Source organism: Periplaneta americana, chromosome 10, assembly GCF_040183065.1.
Source record: "Periplaneta americana isolate PAMFEO1 chromosome 10, P.americana_PAMFEO1_priV1, whole genome shotgun sequence".
Taxonomy (NCBI): Eukaryota; Metazoa; Arthropoda; class Insecta; order Blattodea; family Blattidae; genus Periplaneta; species Periplaneta americana.
Genome location: NC_091126.1, coordinates 1830666 through 1843472, shown reverse-complemented (window position 1 = coordinate 1843472; position 12807 = coordinate 1830666). Strand labels below are relative to the sequence as shown.

General features: G+C 37.0%; 1 protein-coding gene across 5 annotated transcripts in view; it reads right to left on the bottom strand.

The window, feature by feature from the left end:
* LOC138707376 (osmotic avoidance abnormal protein 3-like) overlaps window positions 1-12807 on the bottom strand; it is a 260073-nt gene that overhangs the window by 83999 nt on the left and 163267 nt on the right. For all 5 annotated transcript variants that reach the window (XM_069836695.1, XM_069836699.1, XM_069836697.1 and 2 more), the window contains one exon: window positions 10748-10973. In XM_069836695.1, coding sequence (XP_069692796.1) covers window positions 10748-10973 — 226 coding nt within the window. The remainder of the gene's footprint in view (window positions 1-10747; window positions 10974-12807) is intronic.

Sequence of the window (12807 nt, the reverse complement as noted above, 5' to 3'; positions counted from 1 at the left end):
ATCTAGTCTGCTGTCAAAAAGTCTTAGAATTTATAAAACAGTTATATTACCGGTTGTTCTGTATGGTTGTGAAACTTGGACTCTCATTTTGAGAGAGGAACAGAGATTAAGGATGTTTGAGAATAAGGTTCTTAGGCAAATATTTGGGGCTAAGAGGGATGACGTTATAGGCGAATGGAGAAAGTTTCACAATGCAGAACTGCACACATTGTATTCTTCACCTGACATAATTAGGAACATTAAATCCAAACGTTTGAGATGGGCAGGGCATATAGCATGTATGGGCGAATCCAGAAATGCATAGAGTGTTACTTGGGAGACTGGAGGGAAAAAGATCTTTGGGGAGGCAGAGACGTAGATGGGAGGATAATATTAAAATGGATTTGAGGGAGGTTGGATATGATGATAGAGAGTGGATTAATCTTGCACAGGATAGGGACCGATGGCAGGCTTATGTGAGGGCGGCAATGAACCTGCGTGTTCCTTAAAAGCCATTTGTAAGTATGTAAGTAAGTATTATAAGTATATTTTCTTTCATGTCCCTCCAGTCAAAATACTAACAACAATACGGCCTACCCGAGAGTTTTGCAGAATTTTGGATGCCAGTGTCAAAATACAATTTAAATATTTTATTGCTATTAGGTTTTAACTGGATTTGAAACGCAATTGTAGTGGTTTTATCTGTATTTAGTTTAAGTCCATTAGGCCTACTAGTGAACTATTTATTTGATTTATCGTTAGTCTTCGAAATAGGCCTACTTTTTATAAGCTACAACTCATTGTCTTCTTTTATAAGCAGTAAGGACACAAGGAGCAGAAATAAAGGATGCCAGTATCGAAATACAATTTTAATATTGTATTGCTATTAGGTTTTAACTGTTTTGAAACGGAATTGTAGTGGTTTTATCCGTATTTAGTTTAAGGCCATTACTAGTGAACCATTTATTTGGTTTATCATTTGTCTTCGAGACAGGCCTACATTTTTTATAAGTTATAGCTCATCATCCTCATGGTGTTATTTATCTTCGAAGTGTCGTGAACACAAAAAGCTATGCTTGGAGGGGCACAATTTGTCTCGTTTCGTATTTATTACCCAATGTTTCAACTTCTTTTTTTCTTTCCCAAAGGGAATCTGTACACCAGTATGGTATGCCAGTCTTTGTTACACATTTATGCATGAAAAGAAATGCTGTTAATTAACAAAACTATGGACTTAACTTCATAAAACTAACCTGAAATATGATATATCATTTGTTCATTTGTCTTTCTTCTGTTATTGCAGTTATATACAGCAAATAAAAGAGGCATGTTTTATTTTTTTAATTTTTCGTAGCTCCTATCTACGTATACACAATGTTTAATGTTGATCTAAATGAGGGGTTGGAAAGCAATGGTGGATTGTTAATGTTTAGGTGAGGGGTTTGGACTTTTTCCATTGCTGGTTGTCACAATCAAAAAATTAAGACACAACGTTTCGAAGGGTGGTTCTCCCTTCGTCTTCAGGTGGAAGGAAGGAGAGAAGAGGAAAAAACCTATTGTTGGGATCGTTACGTACAGCTATTCTGTATGACTGATCATCGATTCCTGGCTTCGGTGGAGATTATAATTAAGAAAGACCTGAAGTCATTTGCAGTATGTTGGCACTAAAACCAAACGGGATAAAGAAGATGGGCGTGAAGTGGCTAAAAATTGATGAAAAACACACAAAAGGAGGGGGTGGGGAACTGAAAAAATGAACAAGTGTTATGATACCGCTATAAAAATAATAGAAAGATAAAAAATAAAAAACTAGTAACAAAGGACAAGATAAAAACTACTACTGCCACCTAGCGGTAGCAGACACTACTACTAATTACTAAGCTGCAACACTAGGTTGTGTTGTCTAATGGTGGTGGAGATGATCCCAGGTGGTCTACGTGTTGTTGGTGACAGCATTCTTCCTTTTGTATTGAATATTTCTGATGTCTTGTTCAACTATGGGTAACCAAATATCCGGAAGAATTAGACTAGGTTGACTAATGGCATTGTCCGAAAAACTCATATGTGCGGCTTCCTTGTATTTCCTCTGAGTCAGAGAACGCTCAGTTTGTAGGATTGAAGTATTTTCCCACTTTATTTTGTGTCCGGATTCAAAGCTGTGTTGTACTATTCTTGATTTATTTATTAAGCATTGTTTGAAGTTGTACTTGTGCTCCTTAATTCTTGTGGACAGAGGTCTGCTCGTTTCACCTATATACACGCGACCGCATTCACACGAAATGTTATAAATGCAGTCTCTGGTATCCATGTAATTGGGTTTGGGTTTGTTGTTGGATAGGATTCGGCTGAGTGTACTCTCTGATTTGAAGACCGCTCTGATCTTATATTTCTTGGAGATTTTCTTGAATTTTTCGGAGGTGCCTCTTACATATGGGATAACTATGGTACTCAGGGGGTCGGGGGGGGGGGGATCGCTCTTGTTTTCTTGGTTATGACTTATGGCCTTTTTGATAAATTCTTGGGGATAACCATTAGTTACAAAAGTGTTAGTGAGTGATTGTACTTCATTTTGAAGGTCGGATTCTTTATTACAGACGTAGTTAGCCCTGTTAAGGAGGGTAGATATAATGCCTCTCTTTACATGTGTGGGATGGTTGGACTGGAAATGAAGATACCTCCCCGTATGTGTTGATTTCCGGTAGACTGTGGTTGCCAGTTTGTCTTGGTCCCTCGTGACTAATACATCTAGAAATGGCAGACAATTGTCTTTTTCCAATTCAATCGTGAACTGGATAGAGGGGCGGAGTGAGTTGAGATGTATTAAGAAGTCATCTAATAATTGGGGACTATAAGGCCATATTATGAATGTATCATCTACATAACGGAGCCACAGGGTAGGTTTATGGCTGGCAGTAGATAAGGCCAGTTCCTCGAAATATTCCATGTAGATGTTGCTGATGAGAGGGGAAAGGGGGGAACCCATCGCCATGCCTTCGTTCTGTTGGAAGAGCCTGTTGTTATTAAGACAAATATCCAGTAGTTCCATTATCGACTCTATGGAGAGTTGAGTGGACGAAGAGATGTTATTATCAGCTTCTAATTTTCTTCTTACAATGGAAAGAGCTTCATCTACTGGCACATTTGTAAATAGGCTTACCACATCAAAGCTCACAAGAGTGTCGTGCATATCTACAGAGGTATTCCTTATGATGTCGACGAAATGTCTTGAGTTCTTTACGTAGGAGGACGTCTTCCCGGCGAGATGTGTTAAAGGAGCAGTCCGCGATAAAATTCGAAATTTTGATTATATTATTGGATGTTTACCTAAGTAATCCTTAGATTAACGGCGTTTGTCTCATCTCTCTACGCCTTTTAGTTTGTGAAATATTAAAGATCTTACTGCAAGCTCTGAAGTCATAACCACTGATCGCTTCATAAGACTGCGTTGTAGTTCTGTTTGACATACAGCGTAGAACGAGTAAATACATATTCATTTGTTACAGTCAGTTATTATTAACTCACTTAGGACCTATCACATGCATATACTGTAATAATAATAATAATAATAGTAATAATGATAATAATAATAATAATAATAATAATAATAATAATAATAATAATAATAATATTAATAATAACTTACCCAAACTCTATCCCACTTTAAATCCCGTGTACAATGCATTGTTCCATTCTGTGATTAGAATGACTTAGGTCTGATAAGGGTTTAAACTGAAAAGGTTTAATATTTTGATCAATAATTATAACCTAAGTCAACGTCTTCACTGAGTGAGTGAATGTATGTGAGACGTGAAATATGCGATGCGATATGAAGGGACTACAGACGTGTTTATCTCACATCAGCAATAAATTAGTACAAGGTTTATGTTATTCTATTGCACCATAGTTGTTGAGTCACACGGTTTAGGCACTGGGGCTATGTTTGAGAGAACTCTAAAACATGTGGATCATCGAATTGCAGTAGTTGATAACCACGAGCTACTTCCAACACATTTCTCTGTATTTCTTCTCTCCACTCGTTTTCCTTCCTGCTGTATGTTTTCTTTTCCACCCATCGTTTAGTGGCGTTAGAGTACTGGAGTCTGGAACCAGTTACATCTCTTTTCACGTTGTAATTATGGTCCATTATCGCAATCATAGTTCTTGTTACTATTCCATCATATGGAAAGTGTTTTCTCTTAGGAATATAAACCAATCTCTCGTTATGATATGATTCAAGTTTGCTAGTGTGACAAAACTGATTAGTCTGCTTTAAAGTCTTTTAAAGGGCAGGGTTACATACAACATTTTTCAGAGCATTGTAATCATTGGATCCAGGTTCGATCCATTCCCTCTCGCTATTGTATGGGTGAATGTGTGCACACTTTTTATATGTCTCTGTTCGTGTATATTACAAACATGATTTAATACAGAAATGAATCTGTCTTCTAAGTCGTCAGAATCACCTTCACATGTAACACATAACTACCATGAGTGATTTATGATGCTGTCTTTCCACATTTGTATTTTCTCATATGTTTTTGCGGCGGCTTCAAGGTTTTTAGATAAGCTTTTCGCAATGTGCCAAATGTCAAATTGATGGTCCACCATTCATATTTGGTCCTTATGAATTTCCTAATTCCTCTATTGCAGTCCGACAGAGAGAGGGTAATGTTCATTTTTTCTTTTAGGCGATCTAGAACTTTTTTGCATGCTGCTTTTTCAAGATTGCTTACAATTAGGCCCTTTTGCAGAACTACGAAGCCTATAAGATTATCTGAATCGAGGTCCGTTACACTGTAAGTGACATATTTTGCACTGTAACCAGGTGAATCAAATTGGTCATCACCGCGATTTGCACGTTTTTATCTTTTAGGGAATTGATAAGTTGTTCATGAATCTGAAAATAACTACACCTACTGTTGGTTCTACGAATTTTGAAATTATTTTATAAAATGTTGTCTTGCCGATGAAATGTAGTTGTAAAGTTTTTGAAAAATTTTCAAACAATTTGTACCTTATACCTGATGAATTAGAATTTGAAGTTTCTTCTTCTATTTGAAAAGATCTGTCTAAGTCAGTTTATGGCTCACTCACATCTCATTCACCACACACATTTCTTAGCGTCTCGCACCCTATCTCACACTGCACAGCTTTGTTTATATTAGGTTTCTGTGAATTTTCAGCCTCATCGAGAACTACACATACGTCAATATTTTCAGCTATAGATGCATCACTGCAACTTGCTATTACTTCTTCGACGACCTTCTTTCATTTATAAGCAGAGGAGCGTGTAGTATCAGAACTATCTTGGGGAGATTCTCCTTTCAAAAATAGGGAAGGAACAGCAGTTTCCTTCATTTTCATAGGAGTTATATTGTCTTTCATTAAGCGTCTTTTTAATAGAGACGATTCTTCAAAATCAATTTCATGGAAATGATTAGAACACAACAGCAATTTTCGATGGTGTAAAACCTTTTCTGTTGATTTTCTTCACCCATGTTTTAAATATTTGCGGTGACTTTTCTCTGCTCAGAAATACATGAAATGATACCCCTTCTCCATGTTCTGTTTTTGTTGTTCCCTCTGAATACGAAAAATCACAACACCACGGCATTTTAAACTGTATTACGATACAATTTTTTCTGTTTAGTCTACTGTAGTTCAAAATCGTTCATATAAAAGAAAATATCCCTACATAAAACCACAACGTTGGTATGTGCTATTTTATGATTAAATGAAATGCAAAATATGACTTCACTCAATCACAGAAATTCTGTTCACGTGTACTACGGCGAGAGAAGATTATTTAATACAGAGCACTGCACTCGGGATGTTCTCGGCCTACTACGCAATCACACCAGTTCAGTGGCTGTGACGTCATAAGTATTTGCGCAGAGTCAGTAACTCAAGAACCATGCCTCGCATTGACATGTGGCAAATTACATTCTACTTAGATTGAAAAACGTGTTTGATTAAAGCCAACTTAATTTTATCGCGGACTGCTCCTTTAAGGTTTTGCACAAGAATCTAGCTAAGGCATGACAAGGAGAGCCTATGGAACTCACTATGGGTCTGAGAGGGACATCCTGTTTATGAATCTTGGGGAGACCATATAAGTGTGGTGGTTTGCTGTGGCGTGGGGTAATGTTCTTGTAGATATTCGGTGGGAGAAGAGATTTGTGTTTGTTCAACAGTTTCTTGATTTTGTTTTCCACCTTAGTGGTGGGGTCTTTGTGTATTTCGGTATAGGTCTCGTCCTGAAGGAAATCGGAGATCTTTTCTTGGTAATCAGTTGTATTGAGTACTACAGTACAGAACGCAAAGCCCTACATGACCTAAAAACTAACCCTAACATCAAAATCCTACCTGCGGACAAAGGAAACTGTACCGTAGTACTCAATACAACTGATTACCAAGAAAAGATCTCCGATTTCCTTCAGAACGAGACCTATGCCGAAATACACAAAGACCCCACCACTAAGATGGAAAACAAAATCAAGAAACTGTTGAACAAACACAAATCTCTTCTCCCACCGTATATCTACAAGAAGATTACCCCAAGCCACAGCAAACCACCACACTTATATGGTCTCCCCAAGATTCATAAACAGGATGTCCCTCTCAGACCCATAGTGAGTTCCATAGGCTCTCCTTGTCATGCCTTAGCTAGATTCTTCTGCAAAACCTTAACACATCTCGCCGGGAAGACGTCCTCCTACGTAAAGAACTCAAGACATTTCGTCGACATCATAAGGAATACCTCTGTAGATATGCACGACACTCTTGTGAGCTTTGATGTGGTAAGCCTATTTACAAATGTGCCAGTAGATGAAGCTCTTTCCATTGTAAGAAGAAAATTAGAAGCTGATAATAACATCTCTTCGTCCACTCAACTCTCCATAGAGTCGATAATGGAACTACTGGATATTTGTCTTAATAACAACAGGCTCTTCCAACAGAACGAAGGCATGGCGATGGGTTCCCCCCTTTCCCCTCTCATCAGCAACATCTACATGGAATATTTCGAGGAACTGGCCTTATCTACTGCCAGCCATAAACCTACCCTGTGGCTCAGTTATGTAGATGATACATTCATAATATGGCCTCATAGTCCCCAATTATTAGATGACTTCTTAATACATCTCAACTCACTCCGCCCCTCTATCCAGTTCACGATTGAATTGGAAAAAGACAATTGTCTGCCATTTCTAGATGTATTAGTCACGAGAGACCAAGACAAACTGGCAACCACAGTCTACCGGAAATCCACACATACGGGGAGGTATCTTCATTTCCAGTCCAACCATCCCACACATGTAAAGAGAGGCATTATATCTACCCTCCTTAACAGGGCTAACTACATCTGTAATAAAGAATCCGACCTTCAAAATGAAGTACAATCACTCACTAACACTTTTGTAACTAATGGTTATCCCCAAGAATTTATCAAAAAGGCCATAAGTCATAACCAAGAAAACAAGAGCGATCCCCCCCCCCCGACCCCCTGAGTACCATAGTTATCCCATATGTAAGAGGCACCTCCGAAAAATTCAAGAAAATCTCCAAGAAATATAAGATCAGAGCGGTCTTCAAATCAGAGAGTACACTCAGCCGAATCCTATCCAACAATAAACCCAAACCCAATTACATGGATACCAGAGACTGCATTTATAACATTCCGTGTGAATGCGGTCGCGTGTATATAGGTGAAACGAGCAGACCTCTGTCCACAAGAATTAAGGAGCACAAGTACAACTTCAAACAATGCTTAATAAATAAATCAAGAATAGTACAACACAGCTTTGAATCCGGACACAAAATAAAGTGGGAAAATACTTCAATCCTACAAACTGAGCGTTCTCTGACTCAGAGGAAATACAAGGAAGCCGCACATATGAGTTTTTCGGACAATGCCATTAGTCAACCTAGTCTAATTCTTCCGGATATTTGGTTACCCATAGTTGAACAAGACATCAGAAATATTCAATACAAAAGGAAGAATGCTGTCACCAACAACACGTAGACCACCTGGGATCATCTCCACCACCATTAGACAACACAACCTAGTGTTGCAGCTTAGTAATTAGTAGTAGTGTCTGCTACCGCTAGGTGGCAGTAGTAGTTTTTATCTTGTCCTTTGTTACTAGTTTTTTATTTTTTATCTTTCTATTATTTTTATAGCGGTATCATAACACTTGTTCATTTTTTCAGTTCCCCACCCCCTCCTTTTGTGTGTTTTTCATCAATTTTTAGCCACTTCACGCCCATCTTCTTTATCCCGTTTGGTTTTAGTGCCAACATACTGCAAATGACTTCAGGTCTTTCTTAATTATAATCTCCACCGAAGCCAGGAATCGATGATCAGTCATACAGAATAGCTGTACGTAACGATCCCAACAATAGGTTTTTTCCTCTTCTCTCCTTCCTTCCACCTGAAGACGAAGGGAGAACCACCCTTCGAAACGTTGTGTCTTAATTTTTTGATTGTGACAACCAGCAATGGAAAAAGTCCAAACCCCTCACCTAAACATTAATGTTTAATGTGCTAATTTCATGTCAGCCGTTTTGCACTGTACAAGGCAACTTGGCCACTCTATAATCTCTCTTCTAATTCGTCGGTTGCAAATGTTTTCTAAGATGATTGAAAAGGTTATGCACAAGAGGCTTGTATCATTTTTAACCCAACATAATATAATTGTTGAAAACCAACATGGATTTTGTAAGGGTAAATCAACTAATACAGCAACTATAAACTTTTTAAAAAGAGTATATGACTCTATCGACAAGAAGGAAATAGGAATAAGATTATTTTTAGACCTCTCAAAAGCATTTGATCTATTGGATCACACTATTTTGTTGGAAAAATTAAAAACTATTGGAATTACAGGCTTGGCACGCAGTTGGTTTACTTCTTACCTGGAAAACCGTTATGTTTTGTGTTTGATTATTTATATCCATATACTGAAAAATTTACTGCCATATAACACACGATAAATTTACTGAATGAGTATGAAAGTCTTTTTTTGACACGTATTTATGCTAGAATTGTTGAATTAGTTACAAAGTTTTCATGATTACATACGAGGAAGTTTATTAATGAAAAAAATATATATATATATATATATATATATATACTGACAAGCCATGGGCATTATTTGTAGTTTTTAATTCCCTAGATTTGGCAACTACTATTATTATAATTGCTCTTTTTTTGTACGAATATAGTGTTACTATCTGCAGAATTTTCCCAGAATATTATTCCAAAACTCATTACTGAGTGGAAATATGCAAAGTATATATATTTTTTTAAGGTATTGATATTTATTACCGGTATCTCATGTATAGATCTAATAGCAAAACAGTCCACACCTGTGGAGTAACGGTCAGTGCGTCTGGCTGCGAAACCAGGTGGCCTGGGTTCGAATCCTGGTAGGGGCAAGTTACCTGGTTGAGGTTTTTTCCAGGGTTTTCCCTCAACCCAATACGAGCAAATGCTGGGTAACTTTCGGTGCTGGACCCCGGACTCATTTCACCGGCATTATCACCTTCATTTCATTCAGACGCTAAATAACCTAGATGTTGATACAGTGTCGTAAAATAACCCAATAAAATTTAAAAAAAAAATAGCAAAACATGCTGAATTTAGTTTGGGTATTACTCTCATTTACTCAAATGTTGACACTGTTATTTCTGCTACTAGAACAGGTCCTCGAGGCAGATTCTGGAACAGAATTTTGCAATTTCGAAGTGGTTTTCACGAGTTTTAAAGAGAGTTAGGGATTATGTTTCGGTTATATTTTATAATTGGGTATATTCTAATGACTCTTTGTAATGTAATGGTGAACATAATATGCATCACAGTGAATGAAGAACAGTGTCCCTTTCATTTGATGGGTTTAGTCTATATGCTGTTTCAGTGTTTAAGTGAAAGTTCTGTTTTAAAGTCATTTGTCGTGTGCTGCAAAGGTATGCTGTGGTGCTCACACATACCCAAAATTTAATATGGTTGGATTATGGCTAGGGTGACCAGATTCACATCGATAAAAAAAAAAAAGAGGACACAAAGCTTTAAAAAACAGGACAGAAAACATGTACTTTGATTTAGGCTTAGGCCTATATTGTAGTTTAAATTACGTCAATATCTATTTTATTACAAAATATTTACAGTACAGATTTAGGCTCATATCATACTTAAAAGCATGTTAATATTTATTTTATTATGTAATAATAATAATAATAATAATAATAATAATAATTTTACAATTAGCTATTATATGAAAGTCAAGGTAACTATATTATTAAAGAGGACAGAAACTATCTGTTCAGATTTACATTTGCACCTCGATTTCTCGATTTACTAGCTACATTGCCTCTGTGTTGCTGTGAGCAACCACCATAAGGAGGAGCAAAGAGAGTTATGATCGTTGACAAAGATTATATTCTGTCGATGCTGCTGCTACCTACAGGCAAATTACTTGAAAAAGGCGTCAAATCAGATAATTTCAAAATATCAGGCATACAAGTAGCAAAAAGAAGGACATTGCGCGATTTTTTAAAATCCCCCAGACTCCAGACAAAGGCCTAAAAAGGAGAACATGTCCGGATGAAAGAGGACGTCTGGTCACCCTAATTATAGCGAAGTACCCAAAGGAAATCTCTCTGAAATTTGAACCAAATTTGCAGTGTATAAAGTCATTTCTATAGCCGCTTAGCCGATTGTGTGCCTTGTAAAGTGGTAACAAACAAGAAGTATCTTTTGATGCCTTACCTTCACTTTGCTTTTTCTTAGGGCATCAGTCTTCAGGCTGAGTTCCTGTTGTATGTCGTCATACACCTGTAGGAAAACTCCATCGTCGTCTTCTACTTTCGACAGAACCTTCGCAAGGGCCTGTAGCCGCCGCTCGGCAGCTTTCTTTTTTCTAAGCCTTTTCTCTTTGAGCTCACGGTCATTGGCACGTTCTCCGCCCACCATACTCTTCTGCAGTTTTTGTAACCTAATGCAAGAATAACTATAAATTAACTGTATTCAAATTTATACTGCTGTTTTGAATGAAATTTGAAAGTTTACAGGAAATTTAAGAGTTGTGGAATACGGATTTTTTTTTTTTTCAAATTTTTTTGTAAAAACATATCTGTTAGTACTGGTACCTTCAGAAATTAAGAATTTTCAATCAAAGCAAAGAATCTTGCCTTTCTTCGTACATGTATTAGTTACCAAGAATATACGAGTAAAAGTTGAACATAATACAGTAGAATATAGTGAATGTTAAACAACACCCATGCCCATTAGTTCCATATTGATTTCTATCTATTAATTCATTTTGCGTGACAAGAAAGGAAACAAGGATTTTTCAAATATGACGAAGATCATAGTCTACAGTGTTATGACTCACTTCTCGCATCTTAGTGTTTATAGTATCTGTTGTAGGAACTCTTTCATAGAGAGACGAGAGGGGTCAAAATGTTTTTTCTGTTTGGATCTGCATATGTATACTAGGGTTAGGACTGTTTTGTAACCTCATCTTCCTCTAACATAAATCGATGAACTTTTGGTCATAAGTAATGAAAAAGGTATTAATTTGGTCGAATTTCTGAAAAAGGTCACAACAAACCGAAAATCCAATGTTACTGAACATGCTTATAGGGTAAGAAAATAAAAATATTTTAAAAGGGTTATTTTTCAATTCTAATGATGTAAGTCTTGTATAGTATACATGCAGTTTTTGAAGCACTGTTTATTGATAATACAGTTTATTGCTATAGCATAGCATAAGGAAAAAAAGAAAAGAAAAGAAACATACGAAATTACAAGCTCACATATGAATTCTACAAGTACGAATAGCTATATAACAAAAACATTGTGGAGTATTTAGCATAATTACAGCATAATATACAACTATTATGTTTTATTGGACAAAATAAATTTAAGCTGAAGTTTCTCCTTATTACAGACGTCATAAAGATCTTGAAGGCACTTGATTGCCCGTTCTGCACTCTGATTTTTTTCTGGGAATTTCCAGTCTCAATGGTTCTCGATTCCAAAACTTTTTCACAGACTTCAATGCCTTTTCATGAACCTGCAAGCTACTACATAGCTTCTGATATCAGCTGCATTGTACATTTGGTCAGCAAACCAATGGTCCGCCCATCTGTAAGAGATGAATCTACAAATTTCGAATAGTGCGTCTCTTTTCTCTGGTGTAAGAATAAATGCCAAAAGAGCTAGTATTACTCGAGAATTCCATCTTGAATTACTTAAATTAGGTATTTTCTAAAACGTCATTTGCATAAGTCTTCCAGTTTCTTCAAGAAAGCAGAAAACTCCAGTTAAATGAAACAGAAATTCCATATCATCACGCCATCTACAGACTTCTACTAAGTTCCTCAAGGCTCAGTGGCGTAACGTTAGGGCCTGGAGGGCCTGCAATGCAGGTGGGCCAGGGGTTTTAAGGGGCCCACAAACACAACGCAAAAAAAAAGAAGAAAGTAAAAAAAAAAGCCCAATTAATTGCAGCCTGCATGGAACTGATCAGATCATTATTCACGATGGTTTCATAGAATCGGACTATGTTGTTGAATCCAGCACAGCTTTAAACAATGCTTGCCTGTGCCCTTGCCGACAGCCGTGTCGTATAACACGTACACGTGGTGTGCGGCATCACTCTCAGTCCTCACAAAACAAAAGAGCAGCGCAAAGTTATTTTATCATAATGACAACAATGAAAATTGATACCAAAATATCATATTTTAGTTGTAAAATTGTATTTTCTTGATGAGTAGGGTACCTGACATGGTTTTATGAACATTTATTTCTGAACGTTTAACTTT